This window comes from Thunnus albacares, chromosome 4 (genome assembly GCF_914725855.1).
Source record: "Thunnus albacares chromosome 4, fThuAlb1.1, whole genome shotgun sequence".
NCBI lineage: Eukaryota > Metazoa > Chordata > Actinopteri > Scombriformes > Scombridae > Thunnus > Thunnus albacares.
Genome location: NC_058109.1, coordinates 3,013,060 through 3,038,165, shown reverse-complemented (window position 1 = coordinate 3,038,165; position 25,106 = coordinate 3,013,060). Strand labels below are relative to the sequence as shown.

General features: G+C 37.0%; 3 protein-coding genes across 4 annotated transcripts; all 3 read left to right on the top strand.

Moving 5' to 3' along the window:
* Window positions 1-2,414: 2,414 nt before the first annotated feature.
* On the top strand, window positions 2,415-4,239 carry LOC122981047 (nuclear factor 7, brain-like). The gene is made up of 2 exons (XM_044349546.1): window positions 2,415-2,499; window positions 2,609-4,239. Exon 2 carries the CDS (start codon window positions 2,626-2,628, stop codon window positions 4,045-4,047), a length of 1,422 nt encoding a protein of 473 aa, XP_044205481.1. The 5' UTR covers window positions 2,415-2,499; window positions 2,609-2,625; the 3' UTR covers window positions 4,048-4,239.
* A 4,102-nt stretch (window positions 4,240-8,341) lies between these two features.
* LOC122980492 (nuclear factor 7, brain-like) lies at window positions 8,342-9,828 on the top strand. The gene has a single exon (XM_044348552.1). It carries the CDS (start codon window positions 8,407-8,409, stop codon window positions 9,826-9,828), a length of 1,422 nt encoding a protein of 473 aa, XP_044204487.1. The 5' UTR covers window positions 8,342-8,406.
* Window positions 9,829-12,032: 2,204 nt separating this feature from the next.
* On the top strand, window positions 12,033-14,275 carry LOC122981370 (nuclear factor 7, brain-like). 2 transcript variants are annotated; one of them, XM_044350067.1, is made up of 2 exons: window positions 12,033-12,083; window positions 12,677-14,275. In XM_044350067.1, the coding sequence occupies exon 2, from the start codon at window positions 12,694-12,696 to the stop codon at window positions 14,110-14,112; it is 1,419 nt and encodes a 472-aa protein (XP_044206002.1). In that variant the 5' UTR covers window positions 12,033-12,083; window positions 12,677-12,693; the 3' UTR covers window positions 14,113-14,275. The 2 variants fall into 2 exon arrangements, with proteins under 2 accessions (XP_044206002.1, XP_044206001.1); XM_044350066.1 differs by lacking the exon at window positions 12,033-12,083 and adding an exon at window positions 12,404-12,567.
* Window positions 14,276-25,106: the final 10,831 nt, after the last annotated feature.

Here is a 25,106-nt window from a genome sequence, read left to right as displayed (position 1 = left end):
TCACTTATAAGGCCTTACACGGTTTAGCTCCTGCATATATATCCGAGCTACTAATCCCGTATATTACCATGCAGTCACGTGCCAAACTAAAAACCAAAGGCGACTGTGCTTTTGCTGCCCTGTCACCCAGACTTTGGAACAATCTCCCCACTTCCATCAGATCAGCTGAATCTGTTGACTGTTTCAAAAAACACCTAAAAACCTACTTTTTTAGAATGGCTTTCTCATAACATTTCATAAATTCAAGTGTGTGCTCTGGGTGATGATTGTATGTCTGCTGTGTTCGTATGCGTGAGATGTCTGTATGTTCTTGAATGTGTCTTTCATGGTTTTTGTGTCCTTTTTTCTTTGTGTCCCAATGTCACTGTAAAAGCAGTTTGTAACCTGTGTTAAAAAAGGTGATATATAAAAAAAAAGTTTTACTTACTTACTTACTTACTTACTTACTTTTCAAGTGAAAAACTTTGTGTGGAAACCAATAAAAAGTGGGAAATGTGTTCAGATTTATTGTCATCATGTTTTAATTCTGACCTCCATTTTATCAAACGTAACAATACACACAGACTCTACAGGATCCATCATGTTTTTTAACTATTTGTCTCTTTTCTCTCAGTTTCTGTTAGTAAATTGTCTCCACAGGTAGCCTTCAAATCACACAAATCTCCTGCTGTCTATATGTTGTTAACTTATTAAAATAACCATATCTGTAATCATGGGTCAAGTTTCTCCCTGACCTCTCTGGTTTCACTGCAGACATACAGAGCTACTGTTGCTGTGTACATAAAATCAATGGATCAATCAATAAAAACAAAGCAGTTTTCTACCTGTAAACTCCTAATACAGCTGACTGTAAAAAACTATTCATGTCCAGTATTTTGTGTTTAGTTCCTGTCTGAATCTATTTGTTAACAGTAATTAGCTCAGTGCCTGGTTAGCTATGGAGGCGTCCCGACCGAGGATACAAGTTTGGTTTCAGAAGTCAGACTTTCTTCACCTAGAAAGTGCAGAAGATGTACAGGACTTTTTATCAGCCTTCAGTCGTGTCTGCAGTTGTCCTCACAGGCAGACACACACACACACACACACACACTCTAACACACACTATTTCCCATCTATGACCTTCATCCAGCAGTGAATAACACTCCCAGGAAGCTAAAGCCCCAGCAGTCTGCCTCTGTTTCAGACTTCACATGTGCCAACTAGATTAAATCTCAGTAGTTTATTTATTTAACCTGCCAAACTTAAAATTCTAAGAGAACCCCAAACTCCTGGTTTGTTCATGGCATTAAAAGATACAGAAAATTAGAAGATTGTTAGCAAATATCAGGAACTATCACGTGGCACAGTGTGGAAGGATCAGGTACTATAACACCTGTGTGTCACATGGCCTTGCAGAGTGAATTACACCTCAGATAAACCATTGTTGGTATCACGGGACTTAAAGGATATTTCTGACGATTTTCTATATTTTTCTTTATGTTTGGATCCAAACCAACAATGAACTGATCTACCAACAAGTATTGTGTGTGTATCAAAGCCTGATATATCTTATTCCTCTGTTGTTGTTCCAGAAACTATTAAAAACACGTCAGTGAGTCACACCGCTGCACTGGGTGACATGTTCCTTCATTATAAAGTTTGGTCATGTTAGTTTGTTTAGAAACGGCTCCAAAGACTAATAACAGCATCATGTTTTCAGTCTCAGGAGAGTAGTTTTGTGTTCGGGCCCTAAAAATCATTGTATAAGAAATAAAACACTTACATGAGGCAGAATTTGTTGTTATTAATATCACCAGATATCATCAGACTTCTGACAGATATGTGATACACTGAATAAGAATATAAAACCATAATAATGTAAAAGTTTGAGAAAATACAGCTGATGTGATCTCAAAGCAGTGCGATGGATCATATTCATCATATTTATCATCTGTTCCTTTAATAAACTCCACAGGATATCAAGCTTACAGGATATCATCTGACACAAAGCAGAAAACAGGTTCTAACTGGTCAGCGTCGCTGGAAGGAGGCAGAGAGACGGTAAGATTTACCTTCTTTACAAAGCTGTGATTTAAACTGAGAGAGGACAATTACAGCAGGAAGCACTGAAGACCTGAAGTAGTGAAAAAGTTCAACTTCAACCTGCTCCTGACTGGAAAAACATGAGCCAAAGTGCAGGAAACACAACTGACTTCCTGTTTCAATGTCTTGCCTGCTGTGTTTTTCTTTTACATGAAACACACTCTGTGTTACATGTGAAGCAACAGCATTTATTAAAAGAGGTCTGACAAAGCTTCACCTCTCAGCTGAGTCACCTGAGACAAAGCAGGAAACAGTTTATTCTTCGTCTCTAAAGAGACACACAGACTGAAAAACAGACGATCAGATTCACCGTCAGACCAAACTAACAACTTCCTCTGAGTGAGTACAGCTACAGGAGAGAAAAGTGGAAAACTAGAACTCTGCTGCTTCAACCTGCTGACTCTCCACACACTGAATGTGAGTTTGACTAAAAACTGGAGTCAAAGTGAAAGTAAATGTCAGTGAAGTTAGTAGAGGAGGGAGGGGAGCCATGACTGACTGTACTAACTGTCTGCTGTGTTTTCAGCTTCACTCGGAGACAAAATGGCTTCCAGATCAGAGGAGGATCTCTGCTGTTCGGTCTGTCATGACATCTTTAGAGATCCTGTTGTTCTGTCATGTAGCCACAGCTTCTGTAAAGACTGTCTGAAGAGCTGGTGGAGAGAGAAACCAACACATGAGTGTCCAATTTGTAAGAGAAGATCTTCAAAGTCAGAACCACCTCGTAACCTGGTGTTAAAGAACCTGTGTGAGTCCTTCTTACAGGACAGAGATCAGGGAGCGTCAGAGGTTCTCTGCAGTCTGCACTCTGAGAAACTCAAACTCTTCTGTCTGGACCATCAGCAGCCAGTGTGTGTCGTCTGCAGAGATTCAGAACAACACACCAACCACAGATTCAGACCCATCAATGAAGCTGCACGACAACACAAGAAGGAACTTGAGGAAACTCTGAAGCTCTTAAAGAAGAAGTTAAAGGTTCTTGAACAAGTTAAAGTGAAGTTTGATCAAACAGCAGAACACATTAAGGTCCAGGCCGGACACACAGAGAGGCAGATTAAGGAGCAGTTTAAGAAGCTTCACCAGTTTCTAGAAGAGGAAGAGGAGGCCAGGATGGCTGCTCTGAGGGAGGAAGAGGAGCAGAAGAGTCAGATGATGAACGAGAAGATTGAGGCTCTGAGCAGAGAGATAGCAGCTCTTTCACACACAGTCAGAGCCACAGAGGAGGAGCTGAGAGCTGAAGACGTCTCAGTCCTGCACAACTACAAGGCTGCAGTGGAAAGAGTCCAGCGCTGCCCCCTGCTGGATGATCCACAGCTGCTCTCAGGAGCTCTGATAGACCAGACCAAACACCTGGGCAACCTGACCTTCAACATCTGGAACAAGATGAAGGAGATGGTCTCCTACACTCCTGTCATTCTGGATCCAAACACTGTTTATCCAGAACTCTTCCTGTCTGAAGATCTGACCAGTGTGAGACTAGGAGAGAAACAACAGCAGCTTCCTGCTAATCCAGAGAGGTTTGATCACTTCTGCTGTGTTCTGGGCTCTGAGGGCTTTGACTCAGGGACTCACAGCTGGGATGTCGAGGTTGGAAACAGTTCAAACTGGTCGCTGGGTGTGTTATCAGAGTCTGTCCAGAGGAAGGGAATCATACTGTCTGGATTATGGACAATACGGTTCGATGAAGGTGAATACTCAGCATGGGCACCACCAGGTCTCCGCACTGATCTCCCAGTAAAGAAGAAGCTCCAGAGGATCAGAGTGAATCTGGACTGGAACAGAAGAAATCTGTTGTTCTCTGATCCTGATACTAACACACACATACACACCTTCAAACACACTTTCACTGACAGACTGTTTCCATTCATTAGCACTGGGGATAAACTCCCACTGAAGATTTCCCCACTGAAGCTCTCTGTGACAGTGGAACAGAGCAGTTACAGACAAAAAGTATGGTTCTTTTAATTACTGTCATTTATTTCTTAAAGGGAAAAGTCGCTGAATTTAACCCCTGAAGCTTCTGTCCTCCTGCTGTCTCATTATTCCAAATATGTTCATGTTGTTTCACTTGTTGCTGTTTTTGTCAAACATAAAATGATTTGACTTATTTTCTGATCTTTATATTTGGTCTCTTCAGCCTTTAGTTTTTTATTGATACTGTGTCATTTTAAATGGTTGTTAATATTTTCTGATGTTGACTTGTGTGGAGCCATGAAGACCAACATCCAAGAATCAATTACTGCATGTTGAACTTTATTTTAAATTTCAGTTCAGATTATAAAGTTTACAAACATTAAATGTAATTCATTGTTTAATTCAATATACTGTATGTAAAACTCAATATGACATAATTCAAAATATCTGCACAACTTTTCATTTGATGTGATGAAATCAAAATAATTCTGTCTGTAAAAACGTATTAATTCACTTTACATCAGTTGAATTCTGTCATTTAATCAGAGGAGGAGTTTTATTTAAGGTGGATGTGAGTTTTAAGGTGGACATGTGAGTTTGGGTTCATGTTGGTGATTTAAGAGCTGAGGTTTTCTCTGTTGTTTCTCACTGAATGAGAAAACCTGCTAAATGTAGAAAATGTAAATGATTCCTGATGTTTGCTGGATGTTCATGTAACCTGTAACCTGCTATGATTCCTCTGAAAATACTGTTGCTGAGCAGCTTCTCCAAGTTGTGGAAAGAAATATTATCTTTGATAAATTTCAATCTGGTTTTCGTCAAAACCATAGTAGTGAAACTGCCCTGTTACGAGTCATGAATGACATCCTCATGCAGGCTGATAAGGGGGAACTCTCCATCTTGGTCTTACCTGACTTGAGCTCTGCCTTTGACACCATTGATCACTCCATCCTCATTAATCGACTAAATACATGTGTTGGTATCTCAGGAAAAGCTCTAGAATGGTTTATGTCATATTTGTCAAATAGAAGTTTTTCTGTCTCCATGGGTAACTATGTATCCTCATCCACTTCGCTGCTATATGGGGTGCCCCAGGGGTCAATACTTGGTCCAATTCTTTTCTCTTTGTATATTCTGCCCTTGGGCCAGATAATCAGTCGCTTTGGTTGTATATCCTATCATTGCTATGCAGATGACACTCAGCTATATTTTTCTGTAAAACCAGATGATTTTAGCAACCTAAACACTCTCCACAGCTGTTTAGCTGCGATAAAGGACATGATGTCTGTCAACTTGCTTCAGTTAAATTCTGACAAAACTGAGCTTCTCATTTTTGGCCCTGAAACTACTGCTAAATGCATCATTCAGCATATTGGCCCACTTGCCCCCTATGTCAAAACTAACGCCAGGAATCTTGATGTTATATTTGACCCGAAACTAAAATTTGAACACCATGTCAATAAAATGATTCAATCCTACTTTTTTCAACTTAGGAACATTGTAAAAAATTAGACCATTACTGTCAGCCTCTGACCTAGAGCATATCATTCATGCCTTCATTTTTTCCCTTCTCGATTACTCCAACTCCCTTTTCACTTGCCTTAGCCTTTGCCTTAGCTGACCTGTCACATCTTCAGCTTGTACAAAATGCAGCAGCTAGGCTATTAACCAGGACCGGCCACAGATCCCACATCACTCCTGTTTTAGCCTCACTGCACTGGCTGCCAGTGAAGTTCAGGATTGATTTCAAGATTCTCTTAATCACTTATAAGGCCTTACACGGTTTAGCTCCTGCATATATATCCGAGCTACTAATCCCGTATATTACCATGCAGTCACGTGCCAAACTAAAAACCAAAGGCGACTGTGCTTTTGCTGCCCTGTCACCCAGACTTTGGAACAATCTCCCCACTTCCATCAGATCAGCTGAATCTGTTGACTGTTTCAAAAAACACCTAAAAACCTACTTTTTTAGAATGGCTTTCTCATAACATTTCATAAATTCAAGTGTGTGCTCTGGGTGATGATTGTATGTCTGCTGTGTTCGTATGTGTGAGATGTCTGTATGTTCTTGAATGTGTCTTTCATGGTTTTTGTGTCCTTTTTTCTTTGTGTCCCAATGTCACTGTAAAAGCAGTTTGTAACCTGTGTTAAAAAAGGTGATATATAAAAAAAAAGTTTTACTTACTTACTTACTTACTTACTTACTTTTCAAGTGAAAAACTTTGTGTGGAAACCAATAAAAAGTGGGAAATGTGTTCAGATTTATTGTCATCATGTTTTAGTTCTGACCTCCATTTTATCAAACGTAACAATACACACAGACTCTACAGGATCCATCATGTTTTTTAACTATTTGTCTCTTTTCTCTCAGTTTCTGTTAGTAAATTGTCTCCACAGGTAGCCTTCAAATCACACAAATCTCCTGCTGTCTATATGTTGTTAACTTATTAAAATAACCATATCTGTAATCATGGATCAAGTTTCTCCCTGACCTCTCTGGTTTCACTGCAGACATACAGAGCTACTGTTGCTGTGTACATAAAATCAATGGATCAATCAATAAAAACAAAGCAGTTTTCTACCTGTAAACTCCTAATACAGCTGACTGTAAAAAACTATTCTTGTCCAGTATTTTGTGTTTAGTTCCTGTCTGAATCTATTTGTTAACAGTAATTAGCTCAGTGCCTGGTTAGCTATGGAGGCGTCCCGACCGAGGATACAAGTTTGGTTTCAGAAGTCAGACTTTCTTCACCTAGAAAGTGCAGAAGATGTACAGGACTTTTTTTCAGCCTTCAGTCGTGTCTGCAGTTGTCCTCACAGGCAGACACACACACACACACACACACACACACACACACTCTAACACACACTATTTCCCATCTATGACCTTCATCCAGCAGTGAACAACACTCCCAGGAAGCTAAAGCCCCAGCAGTCTGCCTCTGTTTCAGACTTCACATGTGCCAACTAGATTAAATCTCAGTAGTTTATTTATTTAACCTGCCAAACTTAAAATTCTAAGAGAACCCCAAACTCCTGGTTTGTTCATGGCATTAAAAGATAAAGAAAATTAGAAGATTGTTAGCAAATATCAGGAACTATCACGTGGCACAGTGTGGAAGGATCAGGTACTATAACACCTGTGTGTCACATGGCCTTGCAGAGTGAATTACACCTCAGATAAACCATTGTTGGTATCACGGGACTTAAAGGATATTTCTGACGATTTTCTATATTTTTCTTTATGTTTGGATCCAAACCAACAATGAACTGATCTACCAACAAGTATTGTGTGTGTATCAAAGCCTGATATATCTTATTCCTCTGTTGTTGTTCCAGAAACTATTAAAAACACGTCAGTGAGTCACACCGCTGCACTGGGTGACATGTTCCTTCATTATGAAGTTTGGTCATGTTAGTTTGTTTAGAAACGGCTCCAAAGACTAATAACAGCATCATGTTTTCAGTCTCAGGAGAGTAGTTTTGTGTTCGGGCCCTAAAAATCATTGTATAAGAAATAAAACACTTACATGAGGCAGAATTTGTTGTTATTAATATCACCAGATATCATCAGACTTCTGACAGATACGTGATACACTGAATAAGAATATAAAACCATAATAATGTAAAAGTTTGAGAAAATACAGCTGATGTGATCTCAAAGCAGTGCGATGGATCATATTCATCATATTTATCATCTGGTCCTTTAATAAGCTTCACCTCTTACAGGACATCATCTGACACAAAACAGGAAACAGGTTCTAACTGGTCAGCGTCACTGGAAGGAGGCAGACAGACGATAAGATTTACCTTCATTACAAAGCTGTGATTTAAACTGAGAGAGGACAATTACAGCAGGAAGCACTGAAGACCTGAAGTAGTGAAAAAGTTCAACTTCAACCTGCTCCTGACTGGAAAAACATGAGTCAAAGTGAAAGTAACTGAGACACTTTCTACAGCAAGAAACACAACTGACTTTATATTTTAACGTCTCGTCTGCTGTGTTTTTCTTTAAAATGAAACACATTCTGTGTTACATGTGAAGCAACAGCATTTATTATAGGAGGACTGACAAAGCTCCACCCCTCAGCTGACTCAACTGAGATGAAGCAGGAAACAGTTTATTCTTCGTCTCTAAAGAGACACAGACTGAAAAACAGATGATCAGATTAACCGTCAGACCAAACTAACAACTTCCTCTGAGTGAGTACAGCTACAGGAGAGAAAAGTGGAAAACTAGAACTCTGCTGCTTCAACCTGCTGACTCTCCAAATACTGAATGTGAGTTTGACTAAAAAATGGAGTCAAAGTAAAAGTAAATGTTAGTGAAGTTAGTAGAGGAGGGAGGGGAGCCATGACTGACTGTACTAACTGTCTGCTGTGTTTTCAGCTTCACTCGGAGACAAAATGGCTTCCAGATCAGAGGAGGATCTCTGCTGTCCGGTCTGTCATGACGTCTTTAGAGATCCTGTTGTTCTGTCATGTAGCCACAGCTTCTGTAAAGACTGTCTGACGAGCTGGTGGAGAGAGAAACCAACACATGAGTGTCCAGTTTGTAAGAGAAGATCTTCAAAGCCAGAACCACCTCGTAACCTGGTGTTAAAGAACCTGTGTGAGTCCTTCTTACAGGACAGAGATCAGAGAGCTTCAGAGGCTCTCTGCAGTCTGCACTCTGAGAAACTCAAACTCTTCTGTCTGGACCATCAGCAGCCAGTGTGTGTCGTCTGCAGAGATTCAGAACAACACACCAACCACAGATTCAGACCCATCAATGAAGCTGCACGACAACACAAGAAGGAACTTGAGGAAACTCTGAAGCTCTTAAAGAAGAAGTTAGAGGTTCGTGAACAAGTTAAAGTGAAGTTTGATCAAACAGCAGAACACATTAAGGTCCAGGCCGGACACACAGAGAGGCAGATTAAGGAGCAGTTTAAGAAGCTTCACCAGTTTCTAGAAGAGGAAGAGGAGGCCAGGATGGCTGCTCTGAGGGAGGAAGAGGAGCAGAAGAGTCAGATGATGAACGAGAAGATGGAGGCTCTGAGCAGAAAGATAGCAGCTCTTTCACACACAGTCAGAGCCACAGAGGAGGAGCTGAGAGCTGAAGATGTCTCATTCCTGCACAACTACAAGGCTGCAGTGGAAAGAGTCCAGCGCTGCCCCCTGCTGGATGATCCACAGCTGTTCTCAGGAGCTCTAATAGACCAGGCCAAACACCTGGGCAACCTGACCTTCAACATCTGGAACAAGATGAAGGAGATGGTCTCATACACTCCTGTCATTCTGGATCCAAACACTGTTTATCCAGAACTCATCCTGTCTGAAGGTCTGACCAGTGTGAGACTAGGAGAGAAACAACAGCAGCTTCCTGCTAATCCAGAGAGGTTTGATCACTTCTGCTGTGTTCTGGGCTCTGAGGGCTTTGACTCAGGGACTCACAGCTGGGATGTCGAGGTTGGAGACAGTACAGAGTGGTCACTGGGTGTGTTATCAGAGTCTGTCCAGAGGAAGGGAATCATACTGTCTGGATTATGGACAATACGGTTCGATGAAGGTGAATACTCAGCATGGGCACCACCAGGTCTCCGCACTGATCTCCCAGTAAAGAAGAAGCTCCAGAGGATCAGAGTGAATCTGGACTGGAACAGAAGAAATCTGTTGTTCTCTGATCCTGATACTAACACACACATACACACCTTCAAACACACTTTCACTGACAGACTGTTTCCATTCATTAGCACTGGGGATAAACTCCCACTGAAGATTTCCCCACTGAAGGTCTCTGTGACAGTAGAACAGAGCAGTTACAGACAAAGTGTATGGTTCTTTTAATTATTGTCATTTTTTCCTAAAGGGAAAATTCGCTGAATTTAACCTCTGAAGCTTCTGTCCTCCTGCTGTCTCATTATTCCAAAATATGTTCATGTTGTTTCACTTGTTGCTGTTTTTGTCAAACATAAAATGATTTGACTTATTTTCTGATCTTTATATTTGGTCTCTTCAGCCTTTAGTTTTTTTTATTGATACTCTGTCATTTTAAATGGTTTTTAATGTTTTCTGATGTTGACTTTGTGTGGAGCCATGAAGACCAGCATCCAAGAATCAATTACTGCATGTTGAACTTTGTTTTAAATTCTAGTTCAAATTATAAAATTTACACATATTAAATGTAATGCAATTTATTGTTCAATTAAATATATTGTATGTAAAACTGTATATGAAATAATTCAAAATATTTCTACAATTTTTCATCTGATGTGATGAAGTCAAAATAATTCTGTCTGCAAAAAAGTGTTTTTATTTAGTTTTCATCAGTTGAATTCTGTCATTTAATCAGAGGAGGAGTATTATCTAAGGTGGACATGTGAGGTTTAAGGTGGACATGTGAGTTTGGGTTCATGTTGGTGATTTAAGAGCTGAAATTTTCTCTGCTGTTTCTCTCTGAATAAGAAAACCTGCTAAATGTAGAAAATGTAAATGATTCCTGATGTTTGCTGGATGTTCATGTAACCTGTAACCTGCTGTGACTCTTTTCAATTGGAAAACTTTGTGTGGAAACCAATAAGAAGCGGGAAATTTGTTAAGATATATTGTCATCATGTTTTAGTTCTGACCTCCATTTTATCAAACGTAACAATACATTTGTCTCTTTTCTCTCAGTTTCTGTTAGTAAATTGTCTCCACAGGTAGCCTTCAAATCACACAAATCTCTATCTATATCTATATGTGGTTAACTTATTAAAATAACCATATCTGTAATCATGGATCAAGTTTCTCCCTGACCTCTCTGGTTTCACTGCAGACATACAGAGCTACTGTTGCCGTGTACATAAAATCAACGGATCAATCAATAAAAACAAAGCAGTTTTCTACCTGTAAACTCCTCATACAGTTGACTATAAAAAACTATTCTTGTCCAGTATTTTGTGTTTCGTTCCTGTCTGAATCTATTTGTTAACATTAATTAGCTCAGTGCCTGGTTAGCTATGGAGGCGTCCCAACCGAGGACACAGGTTTGGTTTCAGAAGTCAGACTTTCTTCACCTAGAAAGTGCAGAAGATGTGCGGGACTTTTTTCAGCCATGAGTCGTGTCTGCAGTTGTCCTCACAGGCAGACACACACACACACACACACACACACACACACACACACACACTATTTCCCATCTATGACCTTCATACAGCAGTGAACAACACTCCCAGGAAGCTAAAGCCCCAGCAGTCTGCCTCTGTTTCAGTCTTCACATGTGCCAACTAGATTAAATCTCAGTAGTTTATTTATTTAACCTGCCAAACTTAAAATTCTAAGAGAACCCCAAACTCCTGGTTTGTTCATGGCAATAAAAGATAAAGAAAATTAGAAGATTGTTAGCAAATATCAGGAACTATCACATGACACAGTGTGGAAGGATCAGGTACTATAGCACCTGTGTGTCACATGGCCTTGCAGAGTGAATTATACCTCAGATATTCCATTGTTGGTATCACGGGACTTAAAGGATATTTCTGACGATTTTCTATATTTTTCTTTATGTTTGGATCCAAACCAACAATGAACTGATCTACCAACAAGTATTGTGTGTGTATCAAAGCCTGATATATCTTATTCCTCTGTTGTTGTTCCAGAAACTATTAAAAACACGTCTGTGAGCCACACCGCTGCACTAGGTGACATGTTCCTTCATTATGAAGAGTTTGGTCATGTTAGTTTGTTTAGAAATGGCTCCAAAGACTAATAACAGCATCATGTTTTCAGTCTCAAGAGAGTAGTTTCATGTTCGGGCCCTAAAAATCATTGTATAAGAAATAAAACACTTACATGAGGCAGAATTTGTTGTTATTAATATCACCAGATATCATCGGACTTCTGACAGATACATGATACACTGAATAAGAATATAAAACCATAATAATGTAAAAGTTTGAGAAAATACAGCTGATGTGATCTCAAAGCAGTGCGATGGATCATATTCATCATATTTATCATCTGGTCCTTTAATAAGCTTCACCTCTTACAGGACATCATCTGACACAAAACAGGAAACAGGTTCTAACTGGTCAGCGTCACTGGAAGGAGGCAGACAGACGGTAAGATTTACCTTCATTACAAAGCTGTGATTTAAACTGAGAGAGGACAATTACAGCAGGAAGCACTGAAGACCTGAAGTAGTGAAAAAGTTCAACTTCAACCTGCTCCTGACTGGAAAAACATGAGTCAAAGTGAAAGTAACTGAGACACTTTCTACAGCAAGAAACACAACTGACTTTATATTTTAACGTCTCGTCTGCTGTGTTTTTCTTTAAAATGAAACACATTCTGTGTTACATGTGAAGCGACAGCATTTATTATAGGAGGACTGACAAAGCTCCACCCCTCAGCTGACTCAACTGAGATGAAGCAGGAAACAGTTTATTCTTCGTCTCTAAAGAGACACACAGACTGAAAAACAGATGATCAGATTAACCGTCAGACCAAACTAACAACTTCCTCTGAGTGAGTACAGCTACAGGAGAGAAAAGTGGAAAACTAGAACTCTGCTGCTTCAACCTGCTGACTCTCCACATACTGAATGTGAGTTTGACTAAAAAATGGAGTCAAAGTAAAAGTAAATGTCAGTGAAGTTAGTAGAGGAGGGAGGGGAGCCATGACTGACTGTACTAACTGTCTGCTGTGTTTTCAGCTTCACTCGGAGACAAAATGGCTTCCAGATCAGAGGAGGATCTCTGCTGTCCGGTCTGTCATGACGTCTTTAGAGATCCTGTTGTTCTGTCATGTAGCCACAGCTTCTGTAAAGACTGTCTGAAGAGCTGGTGGAGAGAGAAACCAACACATGAGTGTCCAGTTTGTAAGAGAAGATCTTCAAAGTCAGAACCACCTCGTAACCTGGTGTTAAAGAACCTGTGTGAGTCCTTCTTACAGGACAGAGATCAGAGAGCTTCAGAGGTTCTCTGCAGTCTGCACTCTGAGAAACTCAAACTCTTCTGTCTGGACCATCAGCAGCCAGTGTGTGTCGTCTGCAGAGATTCAGAACAACACACCAACCACAGATTCAGACCCATCAATGAAGCTGCACGACAACACAAGAAGGAACTTGAGGAAACTCTGAAGCCCTTACAGGAGAAGTTAAAGGTTTGTGAACAAGTTAAAGTGAAGTTTGATCAAACAGCAGAACACATTAAGGTCCAGGCCGGACACACAGAGAGGCAGATTAAGGAGCAGTTTAAGAAGCTTCACCAGTTTCTAGAAGAGGAAGAGGAGGCCAGGATGGCTGCTCTGAGGGAGGAAGAGGAGCAGAAGAGTCAGATGATGAACGAGAAGATGGAGGCTCTGAGCAGAGAGATAGCAGCTCTTTCACACACAGTCAGAGCCACAGAGGAGGAGCTGAGAGCTGAAGATGTCTCATTCCTGCACAACTACAAGGCTGCAGTGGAAAGAGTCCAGCGCTGCCCCCTGCTGGATGATCCACAGCTGCTCTCAGGAGCTCTGATAGACCAGGCCAAACACCTGGGCAACCTGGCCTTCAACATCTGGAACAACATGAAGGAGATGGTCTCATACACTCCTGTCATTCTGGATCCAAACACTGTTTATCCAGAACTCATCCTGTCTGAAGATCTGACCAGTGTGAGACTAGGAGAGAAACAGCAGCTTCCTGATAATCCAGAGAGGTTTGATCACTTCTGCTGTGTTCTGGGCTCTGAGGGCTTTAACTCAGGGACTCACAGCTGGGATGTCGAGGTTGGAGACAGTACAGAGTGGTCGCTGGGTGTGTTATCAGAGTCTGTCCAGAGGAAGGGAATCATACTGTCTGGATTATGGACAATACAGTTCGATGAAGGTGAATACTCAGCATGGGCACCACCAAGTCTCCGCACTGATCTCCCAGTAAAGAAGAAGCTCCAGAGGATCAGAGTGAATCTGGACTGGAACAGAAGAAATCTGTTGTTCTCTGATCCTGATACTAACACACACATACACACCTTCAAACACACTTTCACTGACAGACTGTTTCCATTCATTAGCACTGAGGATAAACTCCCACTGAAGATTTCCCCACTGAAGGTCTCTGTGACAGTAGAACAGAGCAGTTACAGACAAAGAGTATGGTTCTTTTAATTATTGTCATTTATTTCTTAAAGGGAAAAGTCGCTGAATTTAACCTCTGAAGCTTCTGTCCTCCTGCTGTCTCATTATTCCAAAATATGTTCATGTTGTTTCACTTGTTGCTATTTTTGTCAAACATAAAATGATTCAACTTATTTTCTGATCTTTATATTTGGTCTCTTCACCCTTTAGTTTTTTATTGATACTGTGTCATTTTAAATGGTTGTTAATGTTTGTTGACTTTGTGTGGAGCCATGAAGACCAGCATCCAAGGATCAATTACTGCATGTTGAACTTTATTTTAAATTCTAGTTCAAATTATAAAATTTACACATATTAAATGTAATGCAATTTATTGTTCAATTAAATATATTGTATGTAAAACTGTATATGAAATAATTCAAAATATTTCTACAATTTTTCATCTGATGTGATGAAGTCAAAATAATTCTGTCTGTAAAAAAGTGTTTTTATTTAGTTTTCATCAGTTGAATTCTGTCATTTAATCAGAGGAGGAGTTTTATTTAAGGTGGACATGTGAGTTTTAAGGTGGACATGTGAGTTTGGGTTCATGTTGGTGATTTAAGAGCTGAAATTTTCTCTGTTGTTTCTCTCTGAATAAGAAAACCTGCTAAATGTAGAAAATGTAAATGATTCCTGATGTTTGCTGGATGTTCATGTAACCTGTAACCTGCTGTGATTCTTTTCAATTGGAAAACTTTGTGTGGAAACCAATAAGAAGCGGGAAATTTGTTAAGATATATTGTCATCATGTTTTAGTTCTGACCTCCAGTCTATCAAACGTAACAATACATTTGTCTCTTTTCTCTCAGTTTCTGTTAGTAAATTGTCTCCACAGGTAGCCTTCAAATCACACAAATCTCTATCTATATCTATATGTGGTTAACTTATTAAAATAACCATATCTGTAATCATGGATCAAGTTTCTCCCTGACCTCTCTGGTTTCACTGCAGACATACAGAGCTACTGTTGCCGTGTACATAAAATCAACAGATCAATCAATAAAAACAAAGCAGTTTTCTACCTGTAAACTCCTAATACAGTTGACTATAAAAAACTATTCTTGTCCAGTATTTTGTGTTTAGTTCCTGTCTGAATCTATTTGTTAACATTAATTAGCTCAGTGCCTGGTTAGCTATGGAGGCGTCCCAACCGAGGACACAGGTTTGGTTTCAGAAGTCAGACTTTCTTCACCTAGAAAGTGCAGAAGATGTGCGGGACTTTTTTCAGCCATGAGTCGTGTCTGTAGTTGTACTCACAGGCAGACACACACACACACACACACACACACACACACACACACACACACACACACTATTTCCCATCTATGACCTTCATACAGCAGTGAACAACACTCCCAGTAATATCATGTTACTGTAGAAAATCACAGTAACCATTATGTTACTATAGAAAATCACTGTAAGCATTATACTACTGTAGAAAATCACAGTAAGCATTATGTTACTGTAGAAAATCACAGTAACCATTATGATACTGTAGAAAATCACTGTAAGCATTATGATACTGTAGAAAATCACAGTAACCATTACATTACTATTGAAAAATCACAGTAATATCATGTTACTGTAGAAAATCACAGTAACCATTGTGTTACTATAGAAGATCACGGTAAGCATTATACTACTGTAGAAAATCACAGTAAGCATTATGTTACTGTAGAAAATCACTGTAAGCATTATGTTACTGTAGAAAATCACAGTAATATCATGTTACTGTAGAAAATCACAGTAAGCATTACGTTACTGTAGAAAATCACTGTAAGCATTATGTTACTGTAGAAAATCACAGTAATATCATGTTACTGTAGAAAATCACAGTAAGCATTATGACACTGTAGAAAATCACAGTAACCATATGTTACTGTAAAAAAACAGTAACTATTACGTTACTATAGAAAATCACAGTAAGCATTATGATACTGTAGAAAATCACAGTCACTATTATACTACAGTAAAAAATCACAGTAACCAAAAGTAACTATCATAGTACTGTATAAAATCACAGTAACCATCATGTTACTGTAGGAAATCACAGTAAGAATTATGATACTGTAGAAAATCACAGTAACTATTATAGCACTGTAGAAAATCACAGTAACTATCATAGTACTGTATAAAATCACAGTAACTATGTTACTGTAAAAAATCACAGTCACCATTATACTACTGTAGAAAATCACAGTAAGCATCATGTTACTGTAGGAAATGACAGTAACCATCATGTTACTGTAGGAAATCACAGTAAGAATTATGATACTGTAGAAAATCACAGTAACTATCATAGTACTGTTGAAAATCTCAGTAACCATCATGTTACTGTAGAAAATCACAGTAACTATGTTACTGTAAAAAATCACAGTCACCATTATACTACTGTAGAAAATCACAGTAACCATTATGTTACTGTAGAAAATCACAGAAAGCATTATGTTACTGTAGAAAATTACTGTAAGCGTTATGATACTGTAGAAAATCACTGTTACTATTATACTACAGTAGAAAATCACAGTAACCATACCTTACTGTAAAAAAAATCACAGTAACCATTGTGTTACTGTAGAAAATCACAGTAACTATCATAGTACAGTAAAAAATCACAGTAACCATACCTTACTGTAGAAAATCACAGTAACCATTGTGTTACTGTAGAAAATCACAGAAAGCATTATGATACTGTAGAAAATCACAGTAACCATTATGATACTGTAGAAAATCACTGTAAGCATTATGATACTGTAGAAAATCACAGTAACCATTGTGTTACTATAGAAGATCACGGTAAGCATTATACTACTGTAGAAAATGCTGTAGAAAATGCTGTAGAAAATCACAGTAAGCATTATGTTACTGTAGAAAATCACAGTAATATCATGTTACTGTAGAAAATCACAGTAAGCATTATGACACTGTAGAAAATCACAGTAACCATATGTTACTGTAAAAAAACAGTAACTATTACGTTACTATAGAAAATCACAGTAAGCATTATGATACTGTAGAAAATCACAGTCACTATTATACTACAGTAAAAAATCACAGTAACCAAAAGTAACTATCATGTTACTGTATAAAATCACAGTAACCATCATGTTACTGTAGGAAATCACAGTAAGAATTATGATACTGTAGAAAATCACAGTAATTATTATAGCACTGTAGAAAATCACAGTAACTATCATAGCACTGTATAAAATCACAGTAACTATGTTACTGTAAAAAATCACAGTCACCATTATACTACTGTAGAAAATCACAGTAAGCATCATGTTACTGTAGGAAATGACAGTAACCATCATGTTACTGTAGGAAATCACAGTAAGAATTATGATACTGTAGAAAATCACAGTAACTATCATAGTACTGTTGAAAATCTCAGTAACCATCGTAGTACAGTAAAAAATCACAGTAATCATACCTTACTGTAGAAAATCACAGTAACCATTGTGTTACTGTAGAAAATCACAGAAAGCATTATGATACTGTAGAAAATCACAGTAACCATCATGTTACTGTAGAAAATCACAGTAAGCATTATGATACTATAGAAAATCACTGTAAGCATTATACTACTGTAGAAAATCACAGTAAGCATTATGTTACTGTAGAAAATCACAGTAACCATTATGATACTGTAGAAAATCACTGTAAGCATTATGATACTGTAGAAAATCACAGTAACCATTACATTACTATTGAAAAATCACAGTAATATCATGTTACTGTAGAAAATCACAGTAACCATTGTGTTACTATAGAAGATCACGGTAAGCATTATACTACTGTAGAAAATCACAGTAAGCATTATGTTACTGTAGAAAATCACCGTAAGCATTATGTTACTGTAGAAAATCACAGTAATATCATGTTACTGTAGAAAATCACAGTAAGCATTATGACACTGTAGAAAATCACAGTAACCATATGTTACTGTAAAAAAAACAGTAACTATTACGTTACTATAGAAAATCACAGTAAGCATTATGATACTGTAGAAAATCACAGTCACTATTATACTACAGTAAAAAATCACAGTAACCAAAAGTAACTATCATAGTACTGTATAAAATCACAGTAACCATCATGTTACTGTAGGAAATCACAGTAAGAATTATGATACTGTAGAAAATCACAGTAACTATTATAGCACTGTACAAAATCACAGTAACTATCATAGTACTGTATAAAATCACAGTAACTATGTTACTGTAAAAAATCACAGTCACCATTATACTACTGTAGAAAATCACAGTAAGCATCATGTTACTGTAGGAAATGACAGTAACCATCATGTTACTGTAGGAAATCACAGTAAGAATTATGATACTGTAGAAAATCACAGTAACTATCATAGTACTGTTGAAAATCTCAGTAACCATCATGTTACTGTAGAAAATCACAGTAACTATGTTACTGTAAAAAATCACAGTCACCATTATACTACTGTAGAAAATCACAGTAACCATTATGTTACTGTAGAAAATCACAGAAAGCATTATGTTACTGTAGAAAATTACTGTAAGCGTTATGATACTGTAGAAAATCACTGTTACTATTATACTACAGTAGAAAATCACAGTAACCATACCTTACTGTAAAAAAAATCACAGTAACCATTGTGTTACTGTAGAAAATCACAGTAAGCATTATGATACTATAGAAAATCACTGTAAGCATTATACTACTGTATAAAATCAAAGTAAGCATTATGTTACTGTAGAAAATCACAGTAACCATTATGATACTGTAGAAAATCACTGTAAGCATTATGATACTGTAGAAAATCACAGTAACCATTACATTACTATTGAAAAATCACAGTAATATCATGTTACTGTAGAAAATCACAGTAACCATTGTGTTACTATAGAAGATCACGGTAAGCATTATACTACTGTAGAAAATCACAGTAAGCATTATGTTACTGTAGAAAATCACCGTAAGCATTATGTTACTGTAGAAAATCACAGTAATATCATGTTACTGTAGAAAATCACAGTAAGCATTATGACACTGTAGAAAATCACAGTAACCATATGTTACTGTAAAAAAAACAGTAACTATTACGTTACTATAGAAAATCACAGTAAGCATTATGATACTGTAGAAAATCACAGTCACTATTATACTACAGTAAAAAATCACAGTAACCATCATGTTACTGTAGGAAATCACAGTAAGAATTATGATACTGTAGAAAATCACAGTAACTATTATAGCACTGTACAAAATTACAGTAACTATCATAGTACTGTATAAAATCACAGTAACTATGTTAATGTAAAAAATCACAGTCACCATTATACTACTGTAGAAAATCACAGTAAGCATCATGTTACTGTAGGAAATGACAGTAACCATCATGTTACTGTAGGAAATCACAGTAAGAATTATGATACTGTAGAAAATCACAGTAACTATCATAGTACTGTTGAAAATCTCAGTAACCATCATGTTACTGTAGAAAATCACAGTAACTATGTTACTGTAAAAAATCACAGTCACCATTATACTACTGTAGAAAATCACAGTAACCATTATGTTACTGTAGAAAATCACAGAAAGCATTATGTTACTGTAGAAAATCACAGTAAGCATTATGATACTGTAGAAAATCACAGTCACTATTATACTACAGTAAAAAATCACAGTAACCAAAAGTAACTATCATAGTACTGTAAAAAATCACAGTCACCATTATACTACTGCAGAAAATCACAGTAACCATTATGTTACTGTAGAAAATCACAGAAAGCATTATGTTACTGTAGAAAATTACTGTTACTATTATACTACAGTAGAAAATCACAGTAACCATACCTTACTGTAAAAAAATCACAGTAACCATTGTGTTACTGTAGAAAATCACAGTAACTATCATAGTACAGTAAAAAATCACAGTAACCATACCTTACTGTAGAAAATCACAGTAACCATTGTGTTACTGTAGAAAATCACAGAAAGCATTATGATACTGTAGAAAATCACAGTAACTTTCATAGTACTGTAGAAAATCACAGTAACCATATATTATTGTAAAAAATCACAGTCACCATTATACTACTGTAGAAAATCACAGTAACCACACGTTGTTGTAAAAATCACAGTCACCATTATACTACTGTAGAAAATCACAGTCACCATTATACTACTGTAGAAAATCACAGTAACCATCATGTTACTATAGAAAATCACAGAAAGCATTATGATACTGTAGAAAATCACAGCAACCATCATATTACTGTAGAAAATCACAGTAACCATTATGACACTGTAGAAAATCACAGTAACCATCATGTTACTGTAGAAAATCACAATACGCATTATGATACTGTAGAAAATCACAGTAAGCATTATGATACTGTAGAAAATCACTGTTACTATTATACTACAGTAGAAAATCACAGTAACCATTATGTTACTCTAGAAAATCACAGTAACTATCATAGTACAGTAAAAAATCACAGTAACCATGCCTTACTGTAAAAAATCACAGTAACCATTATGTCACTGTAGAAAATCACAGAAAGCATTATGATACTGTAGAAAATCACAGTAACCATCATAGTACTGTTGAAAATCTCAGTAACCATCATGTTATTGTAGAATATCACAGTAAGAATTATGATATTGTAGAAAATCACAATAACCATTATGTTGCTGTAGAAATTCACAGTAACCATTATGTTACTGTAGAAAATCACAGTAACCATCATGTTACTGTAGAAAATCACAGTAAGAATTATGATACTGTAGAAAATCACAATAACCATTATGTTGCTGTAGAAATTCACAGTAACCATTATGTTACTGTGGAAAATCACAGTAATATTCATATTACTGCAGACACCATTATGTTACTAATAATTACTTATTTAAGGTCGCAGCTTTCCCTTTTGTAAAGAAAATCACTAATTTGAAGGTTATTTTGTAATACCTTCAAATAAAATCCTCAAATTCATGGTGCAGATTAAATAATTTAAACATAAGTTTGAAATAATTATTCTTTTCATATGAATTGAAATACTTCAAGATGAGACCTTGTTTGTTGATGCTTCTGCAGGCTCTTACTTTCAGTTTTTAAATTTGTCTCAATGTTTATCAGGTCATGACAGGCTGTCAGTGAAGTCATGAGATGATTGGTTGAGCCAAAGAAAAACATCATGTGAATAGTGTCACTGAGTCAATGTGGGCGCTGAAGGAATTTACTTCACTGCAGCCGGTTTGGGATTTAACAGCTCTTTGGATTACTACATTATCTTTTTTTACTTTAAAGGATTTTCTTTTTAAGAGTACTCATGTTCTTGTCCGTTTTTTTTCAGCGTAAGATTGTCATACGGTATCATAGATGGATAATGTGGACTTTCTGACCTCCTACAGCTTGTTAACTTCACCAGCTAACATTTAATTGCAGAATACTCTGAAATAAAGGACGCAACAAACTTGGAACATTCATAAATGCCGCTTCATGTCACAAATATAACTTGTCATCATGCCTTAATGTTAAAGATGTTAGCTTTATGTATTCTGCCTTCATAGCACATGTGAGAGCACTGTAATGTGTGTTAAGCCTGTGTCACTCCCTGGCTAACTCAACACTGTTAGACTAGTTCAACTGTGAAAACATCACCCTCTGTTTTTCATCCCTGCAACTTAATAGTTAATTATTTTAACATTAGGTCTGATAGAGAAGGCAAAATGGTCTGCTGTGTGTGAATTTACTGTGTTCCAAGATGTATATGTATTTATGTATGTTTGTGTGTGTGTGTGTGTGTATATGTATATATATGTAAAGGACTATTAATTAAAAAGCAAACACCCTCAGTAAAAATAATGTTTTCCAAAGTGATGCACGGCTCTTAATCCTGATGCCTTTCTTCATCTTATTTCTACTCCTCACAGCTGATGACCACTCCTGCTGATGCCAGAGACCAGTCTCTCCATCATCCCAGGTCTCACTGTGCAAGGTAAGATTTAAAATCCACAGACAAAGCCAAGTTAGTAAGCGCTTGTGGCAGCTGTGCTTGTTATACTATGTGCCTGTTTTTAGATATTTTATATTTATATTTTATATTTATTTTGGCTTAACCACAAGCATCTCAGCAGTCATCTGCTTAGATCTGTTCTCATGTACTAGCTCAAAAATGATATTGTCTCTGTTGTATAAGCTTCTTAGTTTTCACAGAGAAAACAGTAAAAAACAGTAAAAACTTTATGGTAATAGAACTGTTGTTAATTCAGTGCTTGATTATTATTCATCAGGAGAACCTGAACCTGAGATCCCGTGTATGACTAAATGGATGCTGCTGATGAAGACCTGACTTCACCACCACCTTGGCTACCATCTTCACATCTTGCTAAAGGTTCACAGTTGAATATCAGGAGGAAACAATGACATTGCTGGAGCCCGTTCAAAAGGTATTGCTCATCAACATTTTTACATCACATCCTATTGTTTTTAGATTCATTTTACGTGCATTTTCCCTGTGATTGTTAATCTTGCTGTTAAGATGTATTTAAATGTTTGTTACAATAGGTAATTAAAATCTTGTTAGGTGTAGCCTATTCTACAAAAGCTTACTTTGAGAGTCTTAAAAACATGTATTTTGATCATAGGTTGGCTATTACACTGACAGTAATGGTAAAACATCCAATTTGCTGAAGAACACGAAGCAGCAGTGGAGGATCAAAGTGAAATCACCCAGCGGTTCCTGACCTGCATCCAAAGCCTATTGGCCCAGTGGACTTGTGATGTAAAGTGGACTGAGGTGGGCTGTTGGACTCTTTACAGACAAGTACGCATCCACAAACATAATTTTAAAGACTCTATGGACACCTGAGTACCTGGTGACATCTCCCACAGCTGAATATCCATGTTTAGATTACCTGAGAGTGTTTTGTTTCAAGGAAATGACAGTGTCTATTGTCAGTGTCTATATATATATATATATATATATATATATATATATATATATATATATATATATATATATATATATCAAGTTCAGTGATTTGATTTTGTTTTTTGTTTTTTTTTAACTTGTGGTGGGCTTATTAAATGGCATCTGTATTATTTTTTTCATGATGATTTGTTTAACTGTGGTTACAGATTTAAACAAGCTTTTTACATATTGTATCTTTAACGTTGTCATTGTAATATTTGCTGTAATATACACATTTGAAAACTTTGTTACAGAATGATATTTAGAGGACAGAACGTTGCATATGGTCCCTGCTTCTTTAATGGCAAACATTGGAAAGAAAACATTTATTTACTTCACTTTTATTTACTATATTCTCATTTACTGTGTTTAATTAAGCTGTGTTAAATAAGCCCATGCAGTCAGAATATTTCCTGCTGTTGCTACTTCATATTAAAAGCTTCTCACTGGTGAACCACTGTGTGGCTTTTATTATGAAGCATGCACAGGAAATGTAAAACAGACTGCAGTATTGGTCAGTAAACATTGGTCTATGCAAAATGGGTTTGTGCCATTTGGTCAGCAGATCAGTTTTATATATTGCAAAGGAGAATTGGTAAAAGAGGAATCAGCTGCAGTGAGCTGGTAGACGTAGAACTGCAGGCAACAGGCTCTTTTACGTCATTAATGGTAAACAACTTATTTTGTTCTGCTGTCCTGTCTGAGGGAAAACCATTTGCACTGTGCATCACAGATTTAATGGCAGCGGTTCACTATTCAATGTGGGTATTTCTGCCATATGGAAGAAGGCCATTAGATTTCTGTAAACATGGTGCACAATCCCTGTGCACAGTGAAAATAAGTAATAAGTAAAATGTAGTAGTTTCTGTTCAACAGTTAACAATGAATAATTGTCATTTAAAGAGTTAGTTCTGTACTCATTTATTGAAATTTAAAAGTGGTTTGAAAGTTTACAGCATTATATGAATAACTGTAATCTAATTTACTGCAAAATGTCTGGCACTGTAATCCATTACACAGTAGCATAAGATTACTGTATTTTATTTTACAGTTACATACAGCTACTGTAACAGTAGATACAGTACCATTAAAATACTGTTTCATTTTATAGTTGCTACTGTAAATAAAAACACAGTACACTTACTGTAATTTATTTTACAGTAAGTGCACTGTGTTTATATTTACAGTAATTAACTGGCAGCAATTGACAGGTAACTTACTGTAAAATAAATGACAGTAATTAACTGGCAGTAATTGACAGGTAACTTACTGTAAAATGAATTACAGTAAGTTTTTTACAGTGTAGTTTATTTTTTTAACCTGCCATGCCAAACTTAAAATTCTGGGAGAACCCCAAAGTCCTGGTTTGTTCATGGCATTAAAAGATATAGAAAATTAGAAGATTGTTAGCAAATATCAGGAACTATCACATGACACAGTGTGGCAGGATCAGGTACTATAGCACCTGTGTGTCACATGGCTTTGCAGAGTGAATTACACCTCAGATATACCATTGTTGGTATTTCTTCTTGTCAACAAATCTCATTTTTGGATCCAAACCAACAATGAATTGATCTACTAACAAGTATTGTGTGTGTATCAAAGCCTAATATATCTTATTCTTCCGTTGTTGTCCAGAAACTATTAAAAACACGTTAGTGAGCCACACTGCTGCACTGGGTGACATGTTCCTTCATCATGAAGCGTTTGGTCATGTTAGTTTGTTTAGAAACGGCTCCAAAGACTAATAACAGCATCATGTTTTCAGTCTCAGGGGAGTAGTTTTGTGCTTAGGCACTAAAAATCATTGTATAAGAAATAAAACACTTACATGAGCCAGAATTTGTTGATATCACCAGATATCATCAGACATCTGATAGATACATGATACACTGAATAAGAATATACAACTATAAGAATGTAAAGTTTGAGAAAAAATCAGCTGCAAAGTTTTTCTCAGTTTACTTTTTTAAAATGATCTGAAACCCATTAGATAATTTTCAGAGAAATTTAATTAAAATATCC